The 27,560-nt window shown below is 52.5% G+C and overlaps 2 protein-coding genes across 5 annotated transcripts in view; one reads left to right on the top strand and one right to left on the bottom strand.

Annotated features, from left to right (window-relative positions):
- The window catches only part of Tmco4 (transmembrane and coiled-coil domains 4), an 82,637-nt gene extending 74,105 nt beyond the window's left edge, over nucleotides 1-8,532 (top strand). For all 4 annotated transcript variants that reach the window (XM_029476243.2, XM_021160825.3, XM_021160824.3 and 1 more), the window contains 3 exons: nucleotides 1,836-1,953; nucleotides 3,222-3,339; nucleotides 7,471-8,532. In XM_029476243.2, the coding sequence (XP_029332103.1) occupies nucleotides 1,836-1,953; nucleotides 3,222-3,339; nucleotides 7,471-7,875 (641 nt within the window). In that variant the 3' untranslated portion in view covers nucleotides 7,876-8,532. The remainder of the gene's footprint in view (nucleotides 1-1,835; nucleotides 1,954-3,221; nucleotides 3,340-7,470) is intronic.
- A 1,421-nt stretch (nucleotides 8,533-9,953) lies between these two features.
- Nucleotides 9,954-24,421, bottom strand: Htr6 (5-hydroxytryptamine receptor 6). The gene is made up of 3 exons (XM_021161502.3): nucleotides 23,702-24,421; nucleotides 11,443-11,601; nucleotides 9,954-11,219 (listed from the first exon to the last, which is right to left on the bottom strand). The coding sequence occupies exons 1-3, from the start codon at nucleotides 24,419-24,421 to the stop codon at nucleotides 10,776-10,778; spliced, it is 1,323 nt and encodes a 440-aa protein (XP_021017161.1). The 3' UTR covers nucleotides 9,954-10,775.
- Nucleotides 24,422-27,560: the final 3,139 nt, after the last annotated feature.

Below are 27,560 nucleotides of genomic sequence, written 5' to 3'. Positions count from 1 at the left end.
CCTGGCTCCCTAGATCTGACACTGGCTCAGAATCCCCGCTGTTGTCCCTGCTGGTCACAAGGAGATGTAGCACTCCACTCCACTGGCTGCCCATGGCAGAAAGGCCACTGACAGAGTTCCTCCAGCAAAGGAGTGGTGGCTCCAGAAATCCTGGCCCTCCAGAGATGACTAGAGGTCTACACAGTTTGGCCCTCTTGGTTACTGTAACAGAAAAGAGAACGGTCCCAGGGAACCCACAGCTATTTGGATACCTTGGGTTGTGGTCCTAGCTGGAGTGACTCTCTGGCTATGTGACCTTGGGCTGGCATCTTCTCTCTAAGCCCATTTCCCCATCTTCCAAGGGAAGAGTTCAGAATGAGGTCTCACTGGTTTTCTGAATACCCTATCCAGGGCAGGGTTGAAGCAATGTGCTGATTGGCACTAACTTCACACAGATTTTAAAACTCCCCTAGAACCATGAGTGAGGTCATGGTGACTTCTGTGCCAGAGTCTTTTTTTTTTTAATGTGAATGGATGTTTTGCCTGCATGTATATCTGTGCACCACCTACATGCCTGCTATTTATAGAGGCCAGAAGAGGACATCAGATTCCCTGGACTTGGAGTTACAGACAGTTGTGAGCCACCGTGTGGATACTGGGAACCAAACCTGGGTTCTCTGGAAGAGCAGTCAGTTCTCTAACCACTGAGCCATCTCTCCATCCTCGCTGGCCTTGAACTCAGAATTCTGCCTGCCTCTGCCTCTGTGCTGGGATTAAAGGTGTGCGCCACCACCGCCCGGCTTCCTATTTGTTCTTCAGTGTGTGCTCCAATAGTTCTCCACACAGCCACACAGATGTGACAGGCTCACTGAACCCTGGGGTTAGAGGAAGGGACAGATTAGTAAACTTTGTGTGACAAAAAGAAAGCAGAAGGGTCTAGCTGATGGTGGTGCACGCCTCTAATCCCGGCTCTCCGGAGCCAGAGGTAGGCAGATCTGTGAGTTAAAGACCAGCCTGGTCTATAGAGTGAGTTCCAGGATGGTCAAGGCTACACAGAGAAAATGAACCGTGTCTTGAGAAACAAAACAAGAAGGAAGGGAGGAAGGAACGAAGGAAGGAAGGGAGGGAGGGAGGGTGGGAGGGAGGGAGGGAGGGAAAGAAAGCAGGAAAGGACAGTACTAGAGAGAGGGGACATGCACCCCCATTTGCCAGAGTAGTTCTCAGATAGTAACTGTGTGCCCTTCTGCAGACTGCCAGTTTCCCGTGTGTCTGAGCTCCAAGCAAGACTCCAAGCCTACAGGACATACAAACACTTCTAGTAGAGCAGTCCTAAAATATTCTTGAATCATTATGTCAGAGTGTCTGATGACATAATCTGCATCCAAAACCCATCACCCCCATCCCTCCAGGCTGCCAAGCTCCCAGGAAATTGATCAAAGAAGGCTTCAGTGTCTCCCAACTGCTCTGCAATGATGAGGGCCTTTGGGGTCTCTCTGAAGGGGGCATGAGCAAGTCATCCATGATCGAAGCCTGTCTGAGCTTTCGCGTGGTGCCAAGACACTTTGTTCCCTACTCGGGCTGTGCCATGTGCTGTCTATGTGGCTGTGTGCTGCTTACCTTAACTTTCACAGTGACACTTTGCAGGAATAGATCAGACATGTGAGGGTCGACTTGGCCTGGAACCCTATGTCAGCCTCCACTTCTGGTGTGGGGTGTGTGTGGATGTATGTGTGCGCGTGCTTATGTATGTGTGTGCACTGCCCCCTTCTTTTCCCCATCTCCATCCGCCCCACCCCTTCCCATCAGGATCACTGTGTTCAGGAACACTGACAGACTCTTCTGGGGTCTCTCACCAGATTGCCAAGGGATCATTGAGGATGTGGTCCTTCTGGGCGCACCAGTAGAAGGGGACCCCAAGCACTGGGAACCATTCCGGAATGTGGTGTCTGGGAGAATCATCAATGGCTACTGCAGGTCTGTCTGAAGCTCATGCCATGGGGAAGGAAAGTACATTTCCTGAGCTCCGGGTGTGCCCTTCCCCACCCTTTCTGGAGACAAGAAGTCTCTATGCTGAAAGGTACCAGAAGCTGATCACGGGGGTGTCAGCACTGTGCCTAGGCCCAGAGGTTCAGATCTGGGAGGCGTCCCACCCTGCAGGATGGCAGGGGAGGGTCTTGTAGGATCCTGCAGGGGATGACTCTGAAGGAGGAAGCGTGGGGTAGCACCTGAGACAAGAGCTCTTTGGGGCTAAGGCATGCCTGTGTGTGCCATTGGCAGTGCAGGCATCTGGGCTCCGTTTTTGGAGTGTGATTTCTGGGCATGGGTGGGAAGATAGAAGCAGCTGGCATTGCAAAGTCAGCAGCCTGGGCAACAGGCCTTCTGGCAAGTGGTGGGACCTGGGGGTCAGGAAGGGAGTGGGAGAGCAGCCTCATTTGGCATTTGTAGAGAGGCCCTAAGAGTTTCATTCTGAATTAAATCCCCAAGCCCCAAAAAAGCAGCCCCCACTCCAAGCCTCACGAGACAGTCCTGTATCAGGGAGCCCACAGGCTGGTTAGCTGTAAAAACTCCAAACCTCATGAGTTCTCAACTGCCACAGGTCCCAAAGGTTGTGGATAAGGCACTTGCAAACACATAGGATGATCACCAAGTGTCCTGGAGGTGGCACTCCAAGCTCAGAGTCAAAGGGCAGGCTACAGAGATGAGTGGTGACCTTTATTTTGTTGAGGCAGGCTCTGATATAGCTCAGGCTGGCTTTGAACTCTCTATACAGCCAAAGCTCCTCTGCTTCCACCTCCCGGGCATCATGATGCACAGACAGGCACCCTCCAATTCTGACTTACACAGTGCTAAGGATCAAAAGCAGGGTTTGTGTATCCTAGGCAAGCACCCTGCAGAGCTCAGAGACCAGAGGCCCTGGGTGACATCTGAAGGCCAGGGAGGGACAGTCAGTAAAGGGCCTGTGATGGATGAGCCTACAGGAAAAGAGCAAGGTTCCCTTATAAAGGGATTCATCTCTGGAGGGGAAGAAGGAGGTACCAGCTGGAGGCCAGAGCCCTGAGAGCATCTAGCAGACCACTCTGGTGCCCACATGCCATCCTAGCACTTGGAGGCTGACATGGAAGGATTGTGAGTTTGAAGCCAACCCAGTCTGTGTAGTAACTATGCCCAGTTGGTCGGTTGCCCAGGGGTCAAAGGCCCAACCTGCCCGGGCTCAAGCTGACAGCCCCTCTTTCTGCCTGCAGGGGAGACTGGCTGCTGAGCTTTGTGTACCGCACATCTTCCGTGCAGCTCCGCGTCGCTGGCCTCCAGCCTGTGCTGCTGCAGGACCGGAGGATGGAGAATGTGGACCTGACCTCAGTGGTGAGTATTGGTCTGTCCCATTGGCCTGTGTATGAGGGGCACCAGGTCACTCCAGCACTTGGAGATGGTACCTGCACATACCTGCCTCTTGCTAGCTGAGCTCAATCCCAGCCGTTCCCTGGTGGCTATAATCCTTAAGCTACCCTCCAGGCAGGGACTGTTCTACCCCATTTACAGATGAGGAAATCAAGGGTTACAAAACTTCCTGTCTCCTAACAAGCAATTCACAGAGCTGAATCCAAACCCCTAGAGTCCTCAAATTACCAAACCCCCTCAACACCTTCACCCCAGATGACCTGTCAGAGCTGTCCCGCCGCTGCCACCACCACACTTCCCCCATACATAACCAAAGCACACACAGGACTCCGGGGCAGGACATGGGCTGCACTCAAAGCAGTAGACCCTGGTGCCAGCCAAGCAAGAACATAATATAGTACTGGCCCATTATATGGGATGTTTGCTGAAGATGCAAGGCCTAGAGCTCTGGGCTCATGAGTGCTCCCTAATATTAGTCCCCTCCTCTTCAGCCAGGCCGCCACCCTCACTTCTCCACCCTGGAGACTAGCTGCTCCCAGACCTCTCCCTCCTCAAACACCTTGGCTTTGGCTCAGCTTTGTAGCTCTGCCTAATAATAGCTCTTTATCACATTAGGGGCCTCAGCAAAGCGGTGCTTCCCTCCTCTGACTAATTAGAGGTAGTTAGCATTGCCTTTGTGTCCCTGCCTTTCCTTGGCAGCTTGCTGGAAAAGGGGCTGGCAGGGCTCCCTCTGTAGGACTTGCCTGCCAGCTCCCTTTGCAGCAGAGACTACAGACCTGTCTGTCCGTCCTCCCTGTGGCAGGCATGGACCATGTCTGGGATGGATAAAAGGACCCTGGCTAAGATGCCGGTTTGCCTGTCAGCCTGCCCCAACTCTAGGCTGCAGGAAGTGGAGGATTTTCACCATCGCAGGGCTCACCGAGTGAAGCTGTCCAGGACAAATCTCTTCATGTCCCAGAGAATGTACCTGATGTCTAGGACTTAACAAAGAACCTGTCACAGAGTTCACAGTCAGTAATAGCACCAGCAGTGACAACAGCCGCCCTGTGTCAGGAGACCCTACAAGAAGTCCCAGGAAGGCATACTGATCCACTGTCCAGATGTGGAAACTGAGGCTGGAGTGGCAAACTCGAGCATACCAGTGACTTTCTGCTCCTTGGCAGAAATACCTTAAATGAGGATTTATCTGTGCTCACGGCTTAGTCAGGTTTCAGTCTGCCAGGGAGGGAAAGGGCCAACAGGAAGCAGTTCACAGAGGGATAGCTTGAAATCAAAGGGTGAGGGAGGAGCCAGGGACTGGGTGTCCCATTGAAAGCCCACTTCTAGTGACCTACTCCACCCACAGGGCGCTAACACAGGTTCCACAGCCTCACAACCACCAGCTGGAGAATGAACCTGAGCCTGAGAGGACATTGTAGATTCAAGCCAGAAACCCAGGGAACTGCCTCAGAGCCTGGGCCCTCTGCCAGAATTTTGCCTGTGTTCCTAAACCTCCAGAGGCTGGTCAGCCATTTGCAGTCCTGCCAAACATGCCTGTATCCCCATGGTCTCCTGCCCATGCCAGCCCATATAGGGCTGCAGTTATTGTCAGCTTCATTTTACAGAAACAAGTGGCACTGGGGAACCCAGGGCCTAGTGGGCATGAGAAGGATCATCGGCACAGACACGTGGGGTGGTGGCAGCCAGGCCAGGTCTCTTGTAAGGCAGGAAAGAGGAAATGTTGGGGCCCATTCCTGCCCACGTGGACCTGGTGACTGGAGTCCACAGTCTCTTGGCCAATAGTCTAATGAGCCTTTGCTGGTTGATAGCATGTGCTGGGAGCTGCCTGGTGTGTCCTGGGGCTTTACCCACATCAGTCATGAAAGATGGCTGCTTTACATTAGTGATGCCTGACGGTACCAGGCAGCGGGCAAAGCTCAGAGGGACAGCTGAGGAGATGGTCATGGGCTGAAAACTTCAGTGTCAACTGTGTCGAACCCACCCTTGCCCAACCTTACCCCTGGGAGACCTCCCCTCCCCTCCACTGACTGTAAACATGAAGTACCAGCAATAAAGACTCCATCGTGGGTCTTTATAGAACAGCAGCTGGCGGACTATGTGTGGCTGAGACAGTGGCAGAGGAAGCCAGAGCTGTGGGCTGTAGGTATGAGGGCCACTTGGGGTCAGCTGCAGTAATGACACTGCTCAGCCCTTCTGTCTGCCTTTTCCCATATAGTCCTTCCTGAGATCCAAAATGCTCAAGGAAGCAGCTTTTTATTTGTTCATAGAGAATTGGTTAGTGTTTGTCTCCGTGGGTCTGAAGTTTCTGTTCCCTGGAATTCAGATGTGATAACTAGAGCTTAAGCAGCCATCTTGGGCTCCCGAATGGATCAACCCAGCTATCTCTCCACCTTCATATCCTCTTAGAGGCAAACTAAAGTAAGAAAACCTAAATTTATACAGCACCTACTAAGTGGCAGTCAAGGTGGGCTGTGATTTCCGTGTACCTCTCTGATTCCCTTGAGAGACTATGCATTTCAAGGGGATGAGAGGGGATGCCTTGGCTCACTCAGCAAAGTGCTTTCCACAAAAGTGTAAGGATCTGAGTTCAGGTCCCCAGAACTCAGGTGAAAAACATTCAGATATGGCAGTACTGGGGGTATGGAGGCAGGAGGATCCCTGGAGTTTGCTGGCCAGCCAGTCCAGCCAAATAGATATGTTCCAGGGTCAATGAGAAACCCTGTCTCAAAAAATAAGGTGTGGGGGGAGGGGCTGGAGAGATGGCTCAGAGGTTAAGAGCACTGGCTGCTCTCTCCCAGAGGTCCTGAGTTCAATTCTCAGCAACTATAAGGTGACTCACAACCATCTATAATGGGATCCAATGCCCTCTTCTGGCATACAGGCATATATTCAGTATACAGAACACTACATACATAGTAAAAAGAAGGAGGAGGAGGAGGAGAAAGGAGGAGAAAGGAGGAGGAGGAGAAAGGAGGAGGAGGAGAAAAGAAGGAAGGGAAGGAAGGGAAAGAGAAAGGGAGAGAAGAAGGACAGAAGGAAGGAAGGAAGGAAGGAAAGAAAGAGAGGAAGAAAGAAAGAGAGGAAGAAAGAAAGAGAGAGAGAAAGAGAGAGAGGGAGAGAGAGAGAGAAAGAATGAAAGAGAGAGAGAGAAAATGCTGGGGAGTGATTGATTGAGGGAGATACCTGATCTTTGATCTACACACGCACGCACACATGTGCACATGCACACGTGCACGCACACACGAACACACATACAGGGAGGGGGTTAAGAAAAGATGCTCATAGTCTTACACAAGAACTCAAGAAGCATCAGGGAACTCTACTGCTCTCTTCTCTTCTCGGCCCATCTGGGATGGCCAGGAGCCAATACCTGGGGCTAGATTATGTACCATGAACAGAATGTTATCTGGCTTCTAACAGTGACAGCCATGGCACTGATCTGGTGGCAGCTCCTGGCTACATGGTCTCATGGTGGCGAGGCAAGCTGGCTTTGTACCCAGTCTGCCCTCAGGGGGACAGCTCTGTTCAAGCTTGAGACAGGACACTTGCTCTGACCATCTGCCCAAGGCCCCTCCTGTCCACACTGCTATCTGGGGAGTTAACTTTTCAGTACCCAATGGGGAGGCAAGTGGGAAAGTTCCTAAAAGGAGGATGGGAGAGGTGGAGGGACGATGGGGGAGGGGCTGTGAGCTGTGAAGGAACAGATCCTTACTGGCTGAGACAAAGCTTTATTCCCAACTTGGGATTTTTCCTGGGGAAACCCTCTCAGCCACCCTCTGGAAGAGTCACTCCTAATGTTGGGGACAGAAAGCCCCCCCCCACAGGGTCCTGTGGCTATTGAAGAGGAAACACTGAGCCCCTCCCTGCCTGCTAGTCATCAGAATGGGCCTTCTTGCTCAGGGAAGCTTTCTCTAACTTTCCCTGCCTCAGATCCTATAGCCCCGCCTCCAGGCCCCACTCCAGTGCACTCTGGACTTGAGAACCAATAACAGTTGGGATCCTGGATGCTGAGGGGTGGAGCTTAGCTTGGATTCCATGGAAGAGGTAAGCCCTGCCCACCTACCCACATGGTCCTCGTTCACCATCTCCCTGCAGGTCAATGGCCACTTGGACTACGCCAAGCAAATGGATGCCATCCTGAAGGTTGTGGGCATCCGCACCAAGCCTGGCTGGGGAGAGAAGGGACTCCCACTGGCCCCTGGCAGCCTGCCCCAAGAAGAGCCTCTCCAGACAGCCATAGTCTCTACAGATGAGACAATCCTCCAGGATGGACAAAGCCAGGGACCTGCCTCAGAAGACAGTCTCAAAACCACCATACCTTCCAGTGCCAGCCAAGCCCAGATGCCAGCAGGGCTGAACCAGTCCACAGAGGACTCGCTCTCTACTGCTGCGGCCCCAGCAGAGGGACACCTGATCTGCAGCCATGGTGTGGGTCCCAACCCACTGGGCTGCCCTGACTGCAGCCATGGGACCCAGGAGTCCTGTACAGAACTGGACTGACCCAGCAGGCATCTGGACTACCTCTCCGGACTTCTGTATGCAACTTTCTCTAACCCTTGCTGACTTCCCAGAGAGCTCTAGGGGTGGGGAATTTCTACAAGTGCCTTTCTTAAACAGATAGGAGCTAGAATGGAGAGGTGAGGGAGAAAGCACTGGCTTTAGGAGGCAGGACTGGCAGTATGACCTGCCAGGTCAACCCAGCGCTAAACCAGTGTAGGCTCCCGCCCTGCAGGTCCCATCCAAAGGCCCAAAAGTTTCTGTGGGACTAGAGGTCCCCGTGCTCCCTTTTCTCCAACCTCAGTGGACCCAGTGTCTTCCAGATCTTCCATCAACTCTCCCAGGCTGCCCACTGATCCCAGGCTCCATCAGCGAGCGTTTTCAAGTGCCAATGAGACACTTTGCTTCCTCTGCCCTTGGAAGGAGCAGCTCTGTTCGGTACATTTATGCAGGCTGGGTGCACTGGACAACAGCAGGCATAACAGGCATCAATGTGATGTATGTGGCAGCCCACCCTGAGCTTGTGAAACACGTGACCCTGGATAGAATTGTAGCAAGAGGAATAAAGGCAGAAGTCACAGTCAGGCTCTCAAGGACTGGGCCTTGGTAAGCGTGGATTACATGAGGGGGGACCAATAAACACTGCTTATCACACCCTAAGGGTTCTCCTCTTCACCTTCATAACTTCATTTGATGCTGGGGAAACTGGGCCTCCGTGTAATTAGGAAACCCACCGAAGGCTACGCAGATGACCAGAGATGAAATTGCTATCAAGTCTAGCCTCGGGACTTCTCACCTGAACTCTAAGGCCTTGTGTCTGCATCCTTTCTGTTCCTCCCACCTCCCCTCGGTGGCAGGGACAGAAGTGGCCTGTCCCCATTGTGCATGTGGAGAAATAAGTCCCATGGAAGGCTGTGGGTGCCACAGTATTCAGAAACTCAGTGTCCCTCCACTGTGTCACTTATCCACTTTACAAACATCTATGACATTCATGCTGCCTTTACTACAAACTACTGTGTCCCCATAGAAAAGTGACAGCGATTCTTTGTGGGAGCTAGGGAGAGTGTCACAGAACATGCTAGGCACAGAGTCAGATCAGAGCCCAGGACACTTGCGGCGGAGAGACCTTTACACAACTGTTTTCCAGGCACCTGGGGCTTCAGTAGGAGATAGTCCACCACACATCCACGTCCTTCAGCTTGTGTTTATTGAGTCCCTCAGGCAGGCCCAGTGGCAGAGAAAGCCGGAAGCACCAGAGCCCTGCTGCCAGGGCCCAGTTGAGCACGGTCAGCACCAAGGAGAGCTCCTGGCCACACGGAGAAAGCCAGGGAGCCCGGGTCGCTGGAACACAGGCTCAAAGAAAGACCTGCAGCTGCTGAAGGGGAATTCAGTGTGGAACAGCATGGAGCAAGATGCCCTTACCCACAAATGCAAGCCCCGTGCCAAACCAGAGCCCACCTGCCTGTCTGTGGCTTCACCCCCAAGCCAGGGGCACACATCCCTCTTCAGCTGTATGCTGCCTATCCAAGCAGCTGTTCTTTCTTTCAGTGACCCTAGGAAGGACCAAAGGGGGCAGGCAGGATGAGGGGCTGTTCTGCCTCCATCAGCTGGGGAAGCTGGGGTAGAGGGAACCCACACTTAAGGTTGTACAGGATCTGTCACCATCCCCTGGGCCTCTAGAGGCAGAAGAACAGGATGGGACTGGAAAGAGTCCCTGAGTGGTACAGTCTCCACCCAGCAAAGCAAGGAGGCTGGGAGCCCAATCTGGGCTGGAATAGACAATGGGGCTGAGATGTGGCCCCGTGGAGAGCGCTTGCCTAGTATGTGTGAGGCTGACCTAACAGAAAACAGGAGGCCCTAGGGACACAGCTCCATTGGCAGAGTGTTTTCCCAGAATGCATGAAGCCCTGAGTTCCACCCCCAGCACCACATAACCCGGTGTGTGGTGTATCCCTGTGACCCCAGCACTTGGGAGGTAGAGGCAAGAGGATTACAAGTTCAGGGTCATCCTTGGCCACATAGGGAAACATGAGTTACTTGAGAGCCTAGAACAAATCAAAACAAAAGGAAGAGAGGGAAGATGGGAGGGAGGGAGGAGGGAGGGAAGGAGAGAAGGCTGGAAGAAGGAGGGAGGGACACTTGCTAGCCTTCTACCAGAGCCAGAATCCGACTAACCAAGAGTTAAAGCAATAGGATTTACCACCCACTGACCCCTCACAGGTTCTGGGCACACCATTCACATTGTCTTATAGGTGGTATCACTCCTACTCTACCTTGAGACCTGTGCCAAGCCCAAGAAATGCAGCATACAGTTGAGGAAAAGGTCATATTTCTGGCTGCCCGGCCTCCAGCCTAAGCTGCTTCTTCAAGTTGGCACCCCCTCCTAGGGGCTGGCAGATCTGAAAGTTCAGCAAAGGCAGACTTGGCAAAGCTCATGAACATACAATGTTGATTGAGCCCATCTCCAGAGGGGTGGGCACTTTGAATAAGTTCACCAGAGCCTACAGGAACCCCAATAACCCAGAGATGGCACTTTGGATAACAAGATTGGGCCAGTCAGGAACTGGGGTGTCTAGATGAATACGTTCTTCCCACTTATCATAACAAAAAGGGCTGAGGACTGATTGCTTTCCTGCTGACCTGAACCAAATGACACAGCTCTGAGACACTGTCCCCACCCCACCAGCCACACTACACAAACCACAAGCAACATTGTACTGGAATACCCTACAATGTTTCAGATTATCTCTCATGTCAAGGAGCCTGCAGTAGAAGATGGGGGCTAGCTGAGGATCCCTCAGGACACTCGGCATGCTCTCGGGAGACCTACCACCTCCCACTCTTAGGGAGAATGGGCTGAGACCTCTGAGGATGTGGCCTCCGCTGGCCAGCTCTTGACCTGGTCAGTTCATGGGGGAACCGAGTGGATGCTGCCGTATCTCAGGCTCCACAGAGTCTGTGACGAAGAAGTTGACCACAGTAGGGGCCCTGGTGGGTGGCGGGGGGTCCCGGGTTGCCTCTCCGGGCAGCAGAAGCTGGGCTGTGAGCTGCAGGCCCGAGGTGCCCCCTGAAGCTGAGTCTGAATCTGAGTTGGGTGGCAGAGGCAGGGGCAGCACCTGCTGCAGGCTGAGGCCTGGCCTGGCACCACTGTGAGAGGTCCACATGGAAGGGGAGGCGGGGCTGGCCCGGTGCTCCGGGGGACAGTGGACACACGGCACGAACCTGCCCAGGGCCCTCTTGAAGTCCCGCATGAAGAGCGGATAGATGATAGGGTTCATGGTGCTGTTACAGTATCCCAGCCATGTGAGGACATCGAAGAGGCCTGGAGAGATGCAGTCACACACGGCCTGTGGAGAGAAGACTTGTCACATTTTGTCCCAGGCAGGGACCCAGGCTACCCCACCCAGCAGGGATAGGACAGACACACAGACACAACTACCACAGATGAGCCATCCTCCTCCCTCCCACTTTTGCCCAGTGAAGCATGGCATCTCTCTGGCCAGGCTTAGACTTATTCCACCTTCACTGTCTTTTCTTTTCTTTTCTTTTCTTTTCTTTTTTTTTTTTTACCTGAGCTATGCTGGCCACAAAGAAGGGCAGCCAGGTGACAAAGAACATGCTCAGCAGGATGCCCAGGGTCAGGCTGGCCTTCAAGGCCTTCCTGCTATGCTTGGTGGTCAGACGCCTACTATCAGCGGACTCCATCCCTGGGCGTGGTGTCCTGGGCACCTGTGGAAAGGAAAGCCACATACGTTGGCTGATCTTAGTCACAGACTGAACCTCAACCCTAACACTAGACTGAGTCCTAGCATACCAGCAATTAACTGAGCCCTGATCCTTGACTGGTCCCCAGCTGAGGCACTAAGACCAAGTCCTAGCATACCAGCAATTAACTGAGCCCTGATCCTTGACTGATCCCCAGCTGAGGCACTAAGACCAAGTCCTAGCATACCAGCAATTAACTGAGCCCTGATCCTTGACTGATCCCCAGCTGAGGCACTAAGACCAAGTCCTAGCATACCAGCAATTAACTGAGCCCTGATCCTTGACTGATCCCCAGCTGGAGCACTAAGACCAAGTCCTAGCATACCAGCAATTAACTGAGCCCTGATCCTTGACTGATCCCCAGCTGAGGCACTAAGACCAAGTCCTAGCATACCAGCAATTAACTGAGCCCTGATCCTTGACTGATCCCCAGCTGGAGCACTAAGACCAAGTCCTAGCATACCAGCAATTAACTGAGCCCTGATCCTTGACTGATCCCCAGCTGGAGCACTAGGCCTAACTCCAGTTCCATACCAAACTGACTGAAGACCAAGCCTGACCAAGTCAGTGCTAAGAACAGCACAGCCCCAGGCTGAACACTGATACTGCCCATAGATCCTTGTGTAGTGACGGCCTCAAGCTGAGCCTCCAGCTGGGACCTCTATGGAGCCCTGATCCTGGCCCCACACTACACCTTGGCCATGCATGCAGCATCTCACAAGTTTGAGGTAGTTCAGATACAGAGGAAGGCAGCTCCGAGTGACCCTTGTATAACGCCAATACTCGGTACATGGAGGAGTCAGACGCGGCTTAGTTAAAAGAGGGCTGGCCTAGCATGCACGAAGCCCTGGGTTCCATTTCTCCTACCTCACAAGCTAGGGAGAGGGGTATGTGCCTGGAATCGAAGCGAGCTCAGAAGTTGAAGGCTACCCTCAGCTGCAAAATAACTTGAGACCAGCCTAAACTGTAGGAGACTCAGTCTCAAGAATAGATAGATGGGAAGCTGGGCGGTGGCCCAACGTTTGGAAGGCAGAAGCAGGGGGATCTCTGTAAGTTCAAGGCCAGCCTGATCTACAGAACAAGTTCCAGGACAGTCAAAGTGATACAGTAAAAAGAAAGAACAACAATAAAAAGAGAAGACGATAGATAGATAGATAGATAGATAGATAGATAGATAGATAGATAGATAGATAGATGATAAAGATAGGTAGATAGGTAGGTGGGTAGGTAGGTAGATAGATAGGCAGGCAGATAGATGATAAATAGATAAATGATAGACAGATAGGCAGGCAGACAGATGATAAATAGATGGGAGATAGATAGCCAGACAGACAGATAGGCGATAGGCAGATGGCATTCTCCACAGACAGACACACAGCACAAAAAGCCCCACCACCTTCCAAGACCTCAGCAATTCAAGGACCAGTTGCAGTTATACTTATAGAAGACCACCCATAGCAGAAGGGCAGCTTATCTGTGCGGCCCACAGAGTCTCTGCCCAATTTGAAATTATGGTTTTCCCGTCATGTTCCACGGAGCAGAAACATTTTTTTTTTTTTTGATAAAACCTTGTGAGGGTGAGGCAAGGATGGCTGGTGACCTGAGCGCTACAAAACTTCTTTCCAATCCAGACTGACACCCTACTCCGTTCTCTCCTGGATGCTGGTGGGAACCGGGGTAGGAGGGAAGTGCCACTCCCCTGGAAGCCACCAAGAAGGGACAAGCACATGGAAAGGTCTGAGCTGCCACCTGCGACCAACTGTCCCAGATTATGAGGCATGAAATGAGCTCTGTGAGCCCTCTGAAAATCCGAGGAACCTCTCCACAGGAAAGGCTACTCATAAAAGTTTGTTTTCACACATACGAAAGGGAAAAACACGCAGCCTTCAAGTGAGGGTGACTGCCACCGAGCCTGACAGCCAAGGACGTGAACTTAAACTCCCAATTTTCCAAGATCTACTTCCTGAATGTTGGGATTACAAGCATGCTCCACCACTCCCAGTTTATATAGCACTGGGAATTGAACTGGGGCCGTCTAGCATGCTCAGCAGGGACCCTACCAACTGAGCCGTACTTCTAGCCACGTTCTTGCCTTATCCACGTAGTTCAGTTTTGGGCCCAAGGATTTGCCCAGCTTCGTTCTTTTCCTTTTCTTTTCAGACATGTAGTCCAGGCTAGCCTCAAACTGGAAATACCCCTGCCTCAGGCTACCTGGTGCTGGCATGACAGGTACGTTTCAACATGCCCAGCTGGGTTCTGAAGGCAGCCCGAAGCAGGATGTATGTGGAGAAATGCAAAGTTCAGGCAGAGATAGGAAGGGAACCAGACTCCCCGTGCAGTCCTCCACAGATGGAGACTGGGTGGAAGAGGCAAAGCCCGGGTCTGTCAGAGCCAGGAATCTTTAAAGCCAGGCTCACACGGGAGCCCTCCTCTGCCTCGCACCCTGCCAACTGGGGCTTGCAGAGCAGAGGTCTATCCACAGAGCTGGACACCCAGCTCTGAGCTGCACTCCTGCGGGTCTCAGGGCCTCGCTCTGGAATGGGAGTTGAAGAACAAAGCACATTGTAACAGACTTTCTCCCGTGAGGTCTGATGGTGTTCCTGTCAGGGGCAAATCCACAAAAAAGCAGCCACAGAGAGACCCTGACCTTCTCCCCCTTGGCCTTGAAAGGGTGGCAGAGGACAAAGGTGTAAGAGGGGCGGTGTGCTGCAAATCACAGCCCCACCCCACTCTAGCTCTGTGAACTTGAGAAAGAGCCCCTTGTGTTCAAAAGGAGAGAAAGAGAGGGAGGGAAGAAGGGGAGGAGGAAGGGAGGGAGGGGAAGAGAGGGGAGAGGGAGGGGAAGAGAGGAGAGAGAGAGAGAGAGAGAGTGAGAGAGAGAGAGAGAGAGAGAGAGAGAGAGAGAGAGAGAGAGAGAGAGAGAGAGAATTCTCAACTCCCAGAGCTAGAGACAGTGCGGACGGTACACGCATGCGCAGTGCTGATGCCAGCACTCTAGCGTCTCTCTTCCCAGTAGTCACGCCCACCCAAGCTAGGCCTTGTTCTGTAATCTGTATGTCTCCTTTATTCCCTTTATATATCTGCGGCACATGCCAGGAACAGAGGGTGGCTTGTCTACATTGGACACTCCTGTTCATTGGTTCCTGGTGGAAAAGACAGAACTGAGCTGAGAATCGTGAAACACACCCTTAATCCCAGCATCTGGGAGGCAGAGGTGGGCAGATTTCTGTGAGTTCAAGGTCAGCCTGGTCTATGAGTGAGAACTCCGGAATAGCCAGAACTGTATAGTGAGACCCTATCTTGAACACACACACACACACACACACGCACACACACAAATATACACACAGTGAATAAATAAATATAATTAAAATGTTAATGTACTTGACTAGGGGCTGGGAAATACCTCAGTTGGCACAGTGCCTGCCTGGCATATAGGAAACTCTGGGTTCTATTCCCAGCACTGCATAAACCAGGTATGATAGAGCATGTCTATAATCTAGCATTCAGACAGTGAAGCCAGCAGGATTAGGAATTCAAGACCATCCTCTGCTACTTAATAATGCCAGCCTAGTCTACATGAGACCCTGTCTCAAAAATAAATAGGCAAGCACCTTATCTAGAGAGAAGATCTTGTGTATTGTATGGATGCTTTATCTGTCAGTTAAAAAGATCTATGACACATCTATCAACTGAGCCACATCCTCATACCTAGTATTCATTCATTCATTCATTCATTCATTCGCCTTCAGACAGGGACTCAATGGTTAAGAGCACTTCCTGCTATTACAGAGGACCTGGGTTCGGGTCCCAGCACCCACATCTATCAATAGCTCAAGTTTCAGGGGACCCAAGACCCTCTTTGGGCCTCTGTAGGCACCAGGCATGCACGTGGTGCACAGACATACAAGGAAAATACTAAAGCAAATGAATCCATCTTTTTAAAACTTAAAGTGAATGAATAAATAAGGTGTTGGACGAAGGGGAATGTGTGACAGAGCGAGTGTGGCAGCCAAACAGGCAGCATAGACAGCGTGCCTCCATTGTGTAAACGGCATGAAAAACACACATTCTTGAGGACCTCACACAGCACACGGCACACGGAATGACATCAAGAATGCACCCTTAGTGGGCAAGAGTGTCACCAACGATGAAGGGACCAGGTCCAAGGGATCTTTTACTTTGCCTTGCTTGTACCTCTTGGACTGTGTAGTGTATTTTCCTCGAAAGTGCAAGGTCCTGGGCTCCACCTCCCAACACCATGGAACACTAAAAGGATAAGCACGTATAAATTCCCTTGTTATTCAAATTGCTAACAAAGGATGGGGAGAGAGATGTCGGCTCAGCAGTTCAGAGCACTGGCTGCTCTTGCAGCCGAACTAAGTTCTGATCCCAGAACCCACCTTGGGCAGCTCACAGCCATCTGTAACTCCAGCTCCCGTGAGTCTGGTGGCCTTTTCTGACCTCTGTGAGCATTGCAGACATGTGCACATACAGACAAGCAAGCACACATAGGTACACATTTAAAAATTAAAATAAGGGGCTGGAGAGATGGCTCAGTGCTTAAGAGCACTGGTTGCTCTTGCAGTTGGGTTCAATTCCCAACACCCACAAGGCAGCTCACCACCATCCATAACTCCAGTTCCTGGAGGTCCCATGCCCTCTTCTGATGTCTGTCGGGAATTACAACACACGTGATGTACATACATTCGCATGGGCAGAACACTCATGCACATAAAGTGCTTAAATATATAAAATAAATAAGTAAATGAATCTAAAATTTTAATTAAAATAAACACGAAAAACATTTCAATAGTCCTCCCATCACAGAGGGAGGTTGGCAAGATAGACTTGAGCCAGACCACAGGGTTTCACACCCTGACTGGCTTCTAACAGCCGACTGGCATTAGGCAAGCCACTGTGCCTCTCCTGTCTCTTCTGTAAACAAACAAACAAACAAACAAAACACATGCCAGGAGTCCCAGTGCTTAAGAGGCAGAGGCAGGAGGATCTGCGTGTGAGGCCAGCATGGTCTACAGAGTGAGTTCCAGGACAGCCAGGGCTACACAGAGAAACCCTGTATCAGGGGGAAAGGAGGGGGCAGGGCACATTTGCTAGCATCCATCTCACAGGCCTATGCTAAGGAATAGATAGGGTACCACAAACCTGTTGGAACAGCTCCCAACACTGTAAGTACCTTGCAGGCTCGCTGTTGTTACCTTGTAAGCATCCCAGAGTTCTCGCCTACTTAATAATAATCATGATGCTGTTGGTGACACCATGGTATCATGTTGGTGGTGCCATGGTGATGCTGGAAGACAGAGGTCCCTATAATCATCTATTCTACCACCAACAGTAGAGGAGGGGGACCTGTTGAGCACCTACTCTGTGGCAGAGACATCTCCCCGTCTCATGGATAGACATCTTTATCCCTGAGATACAGGTAGGCAAAATGACTTCTCCAAGGTCATTCAGCTGTGGTGGGAGCAGGCAGGACTTGAAGGGGGAGATGCTGGATTTTTATGCCAAGTCCCCAGCTCAGCACAGCTATTCTACAGTCACCTCCCCCAGCAGGTATTTCTGTGACTGTCACCTCCTCTGAGGAGGAGGAAGGATGGGGGTGGAGGGAAGGCTTGTCACTAAAACAGACGGATATGCAGCTAGGAGAGAAAGGCAGGGGTGGGAGGAAGACAGGAGGAGGTGATGAGGGGGGGGAAGGGGGAAGAGGAGGGAGAAGAGCACCCAGAGGGAGGGGAATAGAGCAGAACAGGAGCTGGGGGTGAGAGAGGAAGGTGAGTCTGAGGAGAAACTCCTGGCTCACCTTCCTGTCTCTCTCTGTAAGGTTGCATTCACACTGCAACCTGACACTGCCCAGGATGGATACCCACCCCTATCTTTCTTTCTATCTCTCTATCTCTCTATCTCTCTATCTCTCTATCTCTCTATCTCTCTATCTCTCTATCTCTCTATCTCTCTATCTCTCTATCTCTCTATCTCTCTATCTCTCTATCTATCTATCTATCTATCTATCTATCTATCTATCTATCTACCTACCTACCTACCTACCTACCTACTTACCTATCTCCCTCCCTTCCCACACAGGGCCTCACTGTAATTCACAATTCCCTGGAACACCCTAAGTCAATCGCACTAGCCTCAAGCTCACAGCAATCCTCCTGCCTCAGCCTTTCTTCCATGCTGAAATAACAGACATACACTTCCACACCTCTATTGTTTTTTCTCCTCCCTCCCACAAATCCCTAGCTTGGCATTATCCCACAGAGATACCTTTACCTGTGTAAATCTCCCTGATATTCCAGTTCTAAGCATAACTCCTATCTCTCGGCCCCTGGGAATGCCGGGAAGACCTGGTGGGAAACACTGCCAACAGTGGGTTTTTTTTTTTTTTTTTTTTTTTTTTTTAGAGCCTAGTTTCACACAGAGGCATATGTAGATCAGCAGAGAGATCGTGCTGGCCAGCTCCCACGTTGCCCATGCCAGGGACTGGGGGCCTGTTCCCGCCTCCCTTCCATCTGCAGGGAGCTAGAGGCTACACTGGCAAAGAAAGAGGAGAGAAAAGAGCCAGATCCTAAAGGGAAGGGACCCCATGCAGCCTTCTTTGTATCCATCCACACCATTGCTGTGGATCTGAGCTCTGAGACCGTCTCCAGCTGCAAACTCGCTCTGTGTCTGTTTGTCGGTTCATTTGAGACCGGATCTCACTATGTAGCTCTGGATGGCCAGGAACTCACTACATAAATCAGGGTGGCCTTAAACTCACAGAGATTGACCTGCCTCTGCCTGCAGAGTTTGAGTGCTGGGATTAAAGGTGTGCACCACCATGCCTGGGGAGCTGCCTTTCTGGATAGACCAGCTCAGAAAGAGGGACAGAAACAAACCTAAGAAAACAGGAGTACCACAGCACACACAAGCCCCCAAAGGCAGGCGCTCAGGAAACAAGTCTACAAGCGGCTTTGAAAGCCGGGCTAGCGGAGGGTCTGATGCTTCAGCTGCCAAAAGAGCAGGCTTTGGGCTGGACAGACAGTTCAGCAGTCTAGAGCATGCACTGCTCTTGCAGAGGACCCCAGTTCAATTCCAAATACCCACATCCAGTGGCTCCCAACTGATATACTCCAGAACCAGGGGACTGAACACCTCTGGCCTCCGAAGACACCTGCACTCACACGCACGCACATGTGTGCAGAGACACACAATTGAAAGTAAAATAACTGTTTTTAAAAGAGAATGAGGCCAGACATGGCGACACACTCTTATGATCCCAGTACTTAGAAGGCAGAGGTACGTGGATCTCTGTGAGTTCCAGGCCACAGGACTACAAAGAGAGACTGTCTCAACCTCCTTCTTCCTGAAAAAAAAAATGGGAGTGGGGGAAGATAATGAGCAGGCTTTCCTGCAGGTGTTTGGTGGAAGGAGATATGGAATAGACAGGCCTCTGGCTTGAGAACTGGGTGGATCGTCTTGTCGCTGAGGTAGGATGATGGCCTTGGGAACAGAAGGGGCCATAAACACAGGCCGGGCAGTTGAGAGAGGTTTGGCATGGCTCTGGATGCTTGTACTAGGACAGCGAACATGACAAGCTCCTGCCCTCTTAAAGCCCGATTCCTACCCAGGAGAGTCTATCAATCGACCATACATCCACTGGCAAGATGTTTGCAGATGCTGCTGAGAGGGAACAGCAGGCCTGAAGAGAGGACCTAGCCTGGGAGGTAGCACTTCCCATTCAGAAGCCTGAGAACAGAAACCAGAAGGCAGGTGGGACCGAAACTGAGAGAAGTCCATGTGGAAAGGAAAGACAGAACAGCTGGTACAAAGATCCTGGGACAGGAAAGCTCTTGATGTTCAAGGAATAGCCAGGAGGCCAGAGTGGCTGGAAGAGGAAAAGCAACCAAGAGGAAAAGAGGGCAACCTAGATGTGGGTCAAGCAGTCTCGGGACAAGAGCTGTAAGGTCAACAGAGCATTGCAACAGGACTGGACCTGTCAGTTAGAAGGTTACTATAGTAACCCAGGCATCCATAATGGGGCTCAGCTCCAGGATGACAGTGATACCTAGAGCCTGGCTATGTGTCACAGGTAGAGAAGAGGGGACTGGATACACAATGTAAGCATCCAGGCTGCTCCCCAGAGTTCCTGGCCTGCAAAACCAGAAAAAGGAGGTCACCGTTCACTGACATGGAGAAGATGCTGAGGGCCAAGTCTGGAGTCTGGAAAGATCAGAGTTCTGTCTGTACTAGGGCAGGGCTTAACCTAGTAGCACCTAGGCAGGATTTCCAGGTGTGAGACAAAACAAAACCACCACAGAGAGAATGCTGGTTAAAAGCGAGAGAGCCAGGTCAGAGCTGCAGGGTGCAAACTGGGCTGGCAGATCAACGCTCAGGGAGGACCCGGGAAGCAGCAGCAGGGGACATGGTATAATGTCCCTGAGCAAGTGTCGTTCAGCCATACCTGCTCTCCCTGAGCCTCAGTTTCCCTATCATCAAGCAAGGCTGAGAGAGTGTTGCTCACTCACAGGGGTTTTGGAGACAAAGCTTGGTGCCCGACAGAGTGTGCTCAAGACAATGGTGCGGCTGTGGGAGGTGGCTCCTGTGCAGGCCCTGAGGTCACCAGGCGCCATTCCCGTAGTGGCTGATTTATTTCATCAAAAGAACACCTGTGTTGGGGCCCTGCTGAGACCAGAGCACCCGCCTGACAGCCCAGGGTCTAACCTCCTTGATCTCTGTACAGAGTTCCCTCAAAGATGGGTGTTCAGGACTTCTCAGAAGCAGGTGAACATTTTAAAAACTCACAGAGTCAGTGAAAAGGCACAGAGGGTGAAGGCCCTGACTAGACCCCTAGCTCCCACATGGTGGGAGAAGAGATGGGACCTCTGAGCCTTGCCTTCTCTCCTATAATGCACACGCGTGTGCGCACGCACACACACACACACACACTCATCATCATCATCATCATAATTACATAATACTAATACATTAAAGCCAAACGGTAATGGCACACGCCTTTAGTCCCAGAACTCAGGAGGCAGAGGCAGATGAATCTCTGTGAGTTCAAGGCCAGCCTGGTCTACAGACTGAGTTCCAGGACAGCGATGACACAGAGAAACCCAGTCTTAAAACTCCTCCTCAAATAATAATAATAATAACAATAATAATACATTTAAAAATAATAACATAGGGTGTGAGCTGCAAGCTGTCTTCCATATTCTTTGTTCTTCCAATTCATAATGAGAAAGCTAGCCTCAGGTTCTGGGCACAACAGACGAAAGCTCTTCAGATACTGCTGGGCCCCTCTGACATCCCTGTCCTGTGTTTCCTGTGACTGTCTGAGGCAAGGGTTACTCGTTTGTCTTTTCTGGAAGAGAGAGGAACTTTTCTTTCTGAACACATTCATGGAAGTAAAAAGATGGGAGTAGGAGAGATACCCCACTCCCACCCCCCACCCCAGCTGATTCTCTTTCCTTTTCAGAATCTCTGAGAGCAAGGGTGGAGCTTCATGGTAGATCCTGGAGAGTCTGTGCCACAGTTGACCAATAGCTTCAAGAACGCAAGAACTTCCATTTGGATTTAATATTGTTTTTCTTTGCGCGCATGCGTGTGTGTGTGTGTGTGTGTGTGTGTGTGTGTGTGTATACTAGCCATCTCACACGGAAGGGGTCTGGGGTGGTCCAGAAGCAGCTGTGCAGCCTCCATGCCAATGCCAGAGCACACAGGTGAAAGTCAGAGGACATGAATGGAAGTGGGTTCTTTCCTTCTACCATGTGGGTCCCAGGGATAAAACTTGGGTCTTCAGGCTTGGTGGCAAGTACCTATACCTACTGAGCTTTCTGGCAAGTCCCTTATCTTTTTAAGTTTGTGTGTGTGTCTGTGCACTCATGTGCATATGTGTGTGTGCATGCGTGTATGTGTGTACACACATGCATGTGTGTGTACATGTGTGTGTGCATGCACACACTTGCATGCTCACCCTCACATGCACAGAATCCAAGAGACAGAACCCAATGCCTTGGAGTCCCAAGTGTTTGTGGGATGCCTGGCTTGTTATGTGAGTGCCAAGGTCCAGACTCCAGTCTTCATGATTTTGCTGCAAGCTCTCTTAACCACTGAGCCATCTGACATCTTTGCAGGGTAAGAAACAAGCCCCTACTGTGTGCAGACATCAGATATTATCTGTTTACATCACAAACACTGACTTGTAGGTCACTCAATTTATGGGATCCTGGGGAGAAGTCACCAGCCTTTGAGGCCAGGAAATCCACACAGGTGAGAATCAAGTGCAGTCACCTCTTACCCTCAGACCAACAAAAGTCAATAAAACCATGACAAGGCAGAAGTAAATGACCAAGCAAGAGTGAAATCTTTACAAAGAAAAAGGATAACACCAGCAGTGGTGATGGTGGCTCATGCCTTTAGTGCCAGCACTTGGGAGGCAGAGGCAGGCAGATCTCTGTGAGTTCAAGGCCAGCCTGGTCGACAGAGCAAGTTTCAGGACAGCCAGAGCTACGCAGAGAAGCCCTGTCCTGTAAACCAAAAGAAAATACCAAAGTTCTGAGGAAAGAGCATAGAAGGCCCTCATCCGACCTGACTGTATCAGGCCTACTGACAGCTTGGGAAAGAGAGGGTCACAGTCAGAACTCCTGTCCACTCCAGACACCACTGTCCTAGGTGACCAGACCTTGGAAGATCATGTCTCCTTCACAGCATTGCAGCCCAGCTGCTCTGGGGGCCGCCAGAAGGCTGCTATCTTCCCACCTCACCCAAGCCCCTTGCTGCTCAGTGACACACACTCACACCCCAAGGCTACCAACCTCACCCCAAGGCTACCAACCTCTACGAACCTCCTTCACCTGAGGCTATGAGATGTCCTTGCAGAGAGCAGCTGGGACCTTTGCCAGGGGCTCAGTTCACAGACCTAAGTCTCAGGAGCTCAAGCCTAGGGAGCCTACATCTCACTCACCAGGGTGGACCTCAGCCAGGAGCCCAGCGTAACCTGTATGGCAAGAGCAGCCATGCTTGCTTTGAGATAAGGGGCCTGCACAGGTAACTATTGAGCTATATGTACTGGGAGTCAAAACTGACCTAGCCTCACACAGTCCCCAAGCCATGGAGGCAGTGTGGCTAAATCAACACATAAACAGGGGTTGCGATGGCAACAGCCTCAGGGAGGCCGTGGGCCTTCAGACCCAGAAGTCAGGGTCAGCAAGAGCAGCTCCAGACAGAGGCATTGAGGCAGAGGGAACAGCAAACACAAAGACCTTAAGCCAGGCATGGCGGGGCACACGTATAGTACCAACAACTTGGGAGACATTCAGGGAGATCACAGGTTCAAGATCACCCTCAGCTACATAGGGAGTTTGGAGTCCACTGAAGCTACATGAGGCCTTCTCTCAAAGTAAGGCCCGAAATCTTGGCACAGAGTGAAACATGACAACTTTGAGGACTGTCCTCGGGGCCCTGAGGCTGGTGTAGGCAGAGAAGAAGAGAAGGAGAGAAGGAAAAGGGAGGGTTAGAGTTTGGCCTGGAAGGATCCTCAAGGGCCATATTCTGAGGTGGGTTTTTGCCTTGTGGAGAGCTAGGTGGGGCTTGTAGCAGGAAAGCAAATGGCCACCTTCTTTTCAGTCACTCTGGCTCTGGGAAAGTGGACTGCAGTGGGAGCCAGCAGAAGTCTATCAAAGGCTCCCTGGTGAGAGGTGACAGTGGCTTAGACTAGGGATGGACAGCAAAGGCATGCTTATTTCGAAGACAGGACCAACAGGCCCAGAAAAAGGCGTGTGAATACGAGGGAAAGAGGATGCTTTCTAAGTTTCCCAGATGTGATACAGGATGGGGCCCGTCACAGAGAAGCATGCCAGCTTCCTCCACCATACCCAGCTCACCACAGTCCGCATATCCCACCACAGTTAGTGCTTGAAATTCATCCGAAACCCATAGCCACCGGCCTTGGAGGATTAGCAACAACTGTTAACTATGAGGCAGTCACCCAGTGGTTTCCCAAGGGCGGTTTATTTCTCCCCATCCCGAAAGCCAGCTCCCCCAAACCCACCCCGGGTACCTGCAAGGTTTCCAAGGCCTGGCCAGCCGTAGCCGTGCCCGTGGTGAGCGAGGCCACTTGCACCGCCTGCTTGCGGGCAGCCAGCAAGATCCTGCAGTAGGTGAAGCAGATGGCACCCGAAGGCAGGAAAAAGGTGACGCCGGACGCCACGAGGACATAAGGCAGGCTGGCCAATAGGCGGCACTGGCCCGGGGCAGATGTTCGAGCTTTGCCCAGTTCATGCCAGCCCAGCAAGAGGGGCAGGAAGGAGGCCAGCGCGGCGAGGCTCCAGGCACCCAGGATGAGCGCCAGGGCACGCGGGGCTGTCATGCGCAGCTTGTAGCGCAGCGGCGAGAGGATGAGCAGGTAGCGGTCCAGGCTGATGAGGCAGAGGTTGAGAATGGAGGCGCTGCAGCACATCACGTCGAAGGCGGTCCAAAGCAGACAGAGGCCGCGAGCTAGCACCCAGCGCCCATACAGCGCGTTCAGCATGGCTGGGGGCATCACCACTAATCCCACCATCAGGTCCGACGTGAAGAGCGACACCAGGAAGAAGTTAGACGTGTTGCGCAGCGCGGGCTGCGTGCAGATGAGCGCGATCAGCAGCGAATTGGCGGCTGCCGTCAGCACGATGACCACGCACAGCGCAGCGGCCACCCAGCCGCTGCCCCCTGGGGCTGGCGGTGGCCCGGGGCCCCAGGCTGGGGTGCTACTGTTGACAGGGCCGGGCTCTGGAACCATGGGGACTGGGGTTGAGGACCAGGACAGGATATGGTGAATGCGGATACAGGGTGAAGCCAAAGGAAGAGAAAGCAAGCTGAGTAAAAACTGCACCTCAGAAGAGTAGGTGGCAAAACGGGGTTCTTAGGTCACCGAGCAACCATTACAAGAGGTCGGGGTGAGATTGTAGGGACGCCTCCTATGGCGGGGCCACCTGGAGTACTCGGGTAAGAAGTTTGGGGAGGGGTACCGATGCGCCGAGTCCATATGAAAGTTGGGTTGGGGCTGGATGAGAGCCCTGGAATGGAATAGAGCCACCGGGGATGCCTAAGGATGGGGGTGGGGCTCCTGGCCAGAGGCACGGCTGGGGAGGTGGGAGCAGGAGGCGAACTCCCGCCTTCCGGTCGGGGCAGTCTCTCTGAGGAGGGTGGGCGTGTGAGTACGCTTGATCACGAGCTGTCGCGCGTGGGGGTCGCAATGGGGTGGCCCAAGAACAGGAGCGCAGCTCGGCGGCGGAAAGCAGGCTCCTTTCTCCCCGAGGCACCGAAGGATCCCGGGTACCGGAGGCCGCGGACCGGGCCGGGCCAGACCTGGCGGGGGAGAGAGGGCTGGCAGAGGAGCGCAGCGCGGCGCGGCGCTCCTCCCTCCCGGCCGCGCCGGCTCGCCTGGCTGCCTCCCGCCCGCGCTCCCTACCTGGGCGCTCGCGGGTGATCCGCTGCCGGCGACTGCGGCAAGCGTCGCGGGGCTGGAGACTACAGGCAGCGGCTGGTGGCGCGGCGGGCATAGGGCTCCCGAGCCGGGGAGATGGTGCGCAGGAGCCCGCGACGCTTCAGCCACGCGCGGTCCCGGAGGCTCCGAGCGTGCGCCCCGCCCCGCGGTGGGCGGGCAGAGCCGAGCCCCTCTTAGCTGGCGAACGGGGTTGTGGTACCCTAGGCCTGGAGAAGGATGCTCCAAGCGCTCCCGGGCGCCCGCAGCCCCCACACCTCCGCCTGTGACTCCCCTGCCCACATGTGGTGATGGCGCAGGCAGAAGTCAAGGAAGGGGGACGTGACATGTATGTACCTGGAGACTGCTCCCCAATGGGGGTCGAGCCACTCACTCTAAGAGTCACGGAGCTTTCAAGAGGAGTCAGCTAGGAAATACCGAGCAAGTCCTTTGAGATCCCTCTGAGCCTCAGCTGCTGGATCTATACAATGGGTAAATAATTTCTGCCACTCTTCACCTTTGGGTCACCCCCGCCGGTTCTCTAACAACACTGAGTGATTTTGGTGAAGGTCCCCCTCCCTGACCTGTTGGCGCTCCAAGTCTCAGTGTGAGGGATTTGGGAATCTCCAAGCCATTGGAAGGGTAGTCACTGCAAACAGGGGTAGGGCCTAGCGCCTCCTAGTGATAACCAAGTTTTCTTCACACCTAGTAGGTACCAGGTACTGCTTTGGACCATCTATCTGGACACGACATTAGATGACGCTTCCCATCTGTGAACTTCCATTCTAGCGGAAGGAAATGGGCAAGAAATGGGCAAAGGAAAGGTAAAGTGGTCATTTCTATAGGAAAGGGGGGAGAAAGAGGAGGGAGGGGAGGAGGGAAAGGAAGAGGAGAAGGAGGAAAAGGAAGAGGAGGAGGAGGAGGAGGAAAAGGAAGAGGAGGAGGAGGAGGAGGAAAAGGAAGAGGAGGAGGAGGAGGAGAGAAAATGTACAGCAGTATGAAGAGAACCTGGCGCATATCTTTTCCGAAATGGAAATATCTCCCACTTAGAAGAGCCCACTGAGTTCATGGCCTTGGTTTGTCCTGGAATATCTCTACCCAGATTCCTACCCCAACTATAAAGCCAGAATATACATGCCAGAAATATAAATGCCAGAAAGAAGGTGTTACGCTGAGCCTCAGAGAGGTCAAGAGCCTCTACTGAGGTCTCCAGCACCAGGCAATCAAGGATCTGGTGGGACCGGGATCCGCCAGGTGCTCAAGGCAGAAGATGCTTAAGATGCCTTAAGATGCAGAGCAACGGTATCCACTCACACCCAAAGGTGGGTGAAGTCAGCCGCAGCACGCCTCACGCCACACTGTGCGGCCTGAGGAAACAGAAGGTCACCCTTGGATAGAGCGTCAGAGACCCACTTGAGATCCCAGCTCTGATGCTCAGTAGGTTCTGCGCATTCAGGGCCGGTGGCGGCTGATCCTTTGGCCTTCTTTTCTCTCCAGCCACAGTTAGCAGAATTCCGTGTCTGACTCACGGGGTGTCAGGGGAGATTAAATGACACTGTGTGCTCCAACAGCTTGACAGTCCTATGTCAGTGCTAGCTGTTGGCTTCTGTGTCTCTCACTGGCCTTTCACCCTGAGCTGCCTCTCATACCCCTGGTGTGCCTAACACAGCAGCAGGAGATATGTTTGCAGCACGGGAATCTGGGTTTACCGTCATAATCTGTTACTTGATCTATAATGCTGGCAAAGGTTTCTCCCCCTCCTCCCCCTCCTCCCCCTCCTCCTCCCCCTCCTCCCCTTCCCCCTCCCCCTCTTCTCCTCCTCCTCCTCCTCCTCCTCCTTCTCCTCCTCCTCCTCCTCCTCCTCCTCCTCCTCCTCCTCCTCCTCCTCCTCCTCCTCCTCCTCCTCCTTCTTCTTCTTCTTCTTCTTCTTCTTCTTCTTCTTCTTCTTCTCTTTTTTCTCCTGCCTACGATTGTTTGCCTACATGTATGTCTGGTGCCTGTGGAGGCCAGAAGAGAGCATCGGATCCCCTGGGACTGGAGCTACAAATGGTTGTGAGCTGCCATGTGGGTGCTGGGAATTGAACACAGCTTCTCTGGAAAAGCAGCCAGTGTTCCTAACCACCGAGCCATCTCTGCAATCCTGTAGCAAAGGGTTTCTTTTGTTTTGGAATCGTGTGTGTGCCTGTGTGTGTGTGTGTGTGTGTGTGTGTGTGTATTGTGTGTGTATGGTGCAGTATATGCCTGTGTGTCTGTGTGTGTATGGTGCAGTGTGTGCCTGTGTGTGTGTGGTGCAGTGTGTGCCTCTGTGTGTGTATGTGTGTGGTGCAGTGTGTGCCTCTGTGTGTGTATGTGTGCCTGTGTGTGTGTTGTGTGTATATGTATTGTATGTGTGTGTGTGGTGCAGTGTATGCCTGTGTGTCTGTGTTTATATGCTACAGTGTGTGCCTGTGTGTGT

The sequence above is a fragment of the Mus caroli genome, unplaced genomic scaffold, assembly GCF_978045245.1.
Source record: "Mus caroli unplaced genomic scaffold, Mus_caroli_1 scaffold_6, whole genome shotgun sequence".
NCBI lineage: Eukaryota > Metazoa > Chordata > Mammalia > Rodentia > Muridae > Mus > Mus caroli.
This window is presented reverse-complemented; position numbering and strand designations above follow the sequence as displayed.

Bases quoted from the DNA above. Each gene is read 5' to 3' on its own strand.
- Htr6 (XM_021161502.3), bottom strand. From the start codon at position 24,421: ATGGTTCCAGAGCCCGGCCCTGTCAACAGTAGCACCCCAGCCTGGGGC. The intron at 11,602-23,701 runs GTACCCGGGGTG...TCCTTTCCACAG, and splicing joins AGGCCTTGGAAACCTTGCAG to GTGCCCAGGACACCACGCCC. The intron at 11,220-11,442 runs GTAAAAAAAAAA...TTCTCTCCACAG, and splicing joins TTGTGGCCAGCATAGCTCAG to GCCGTGTGTGACTGCATCTC.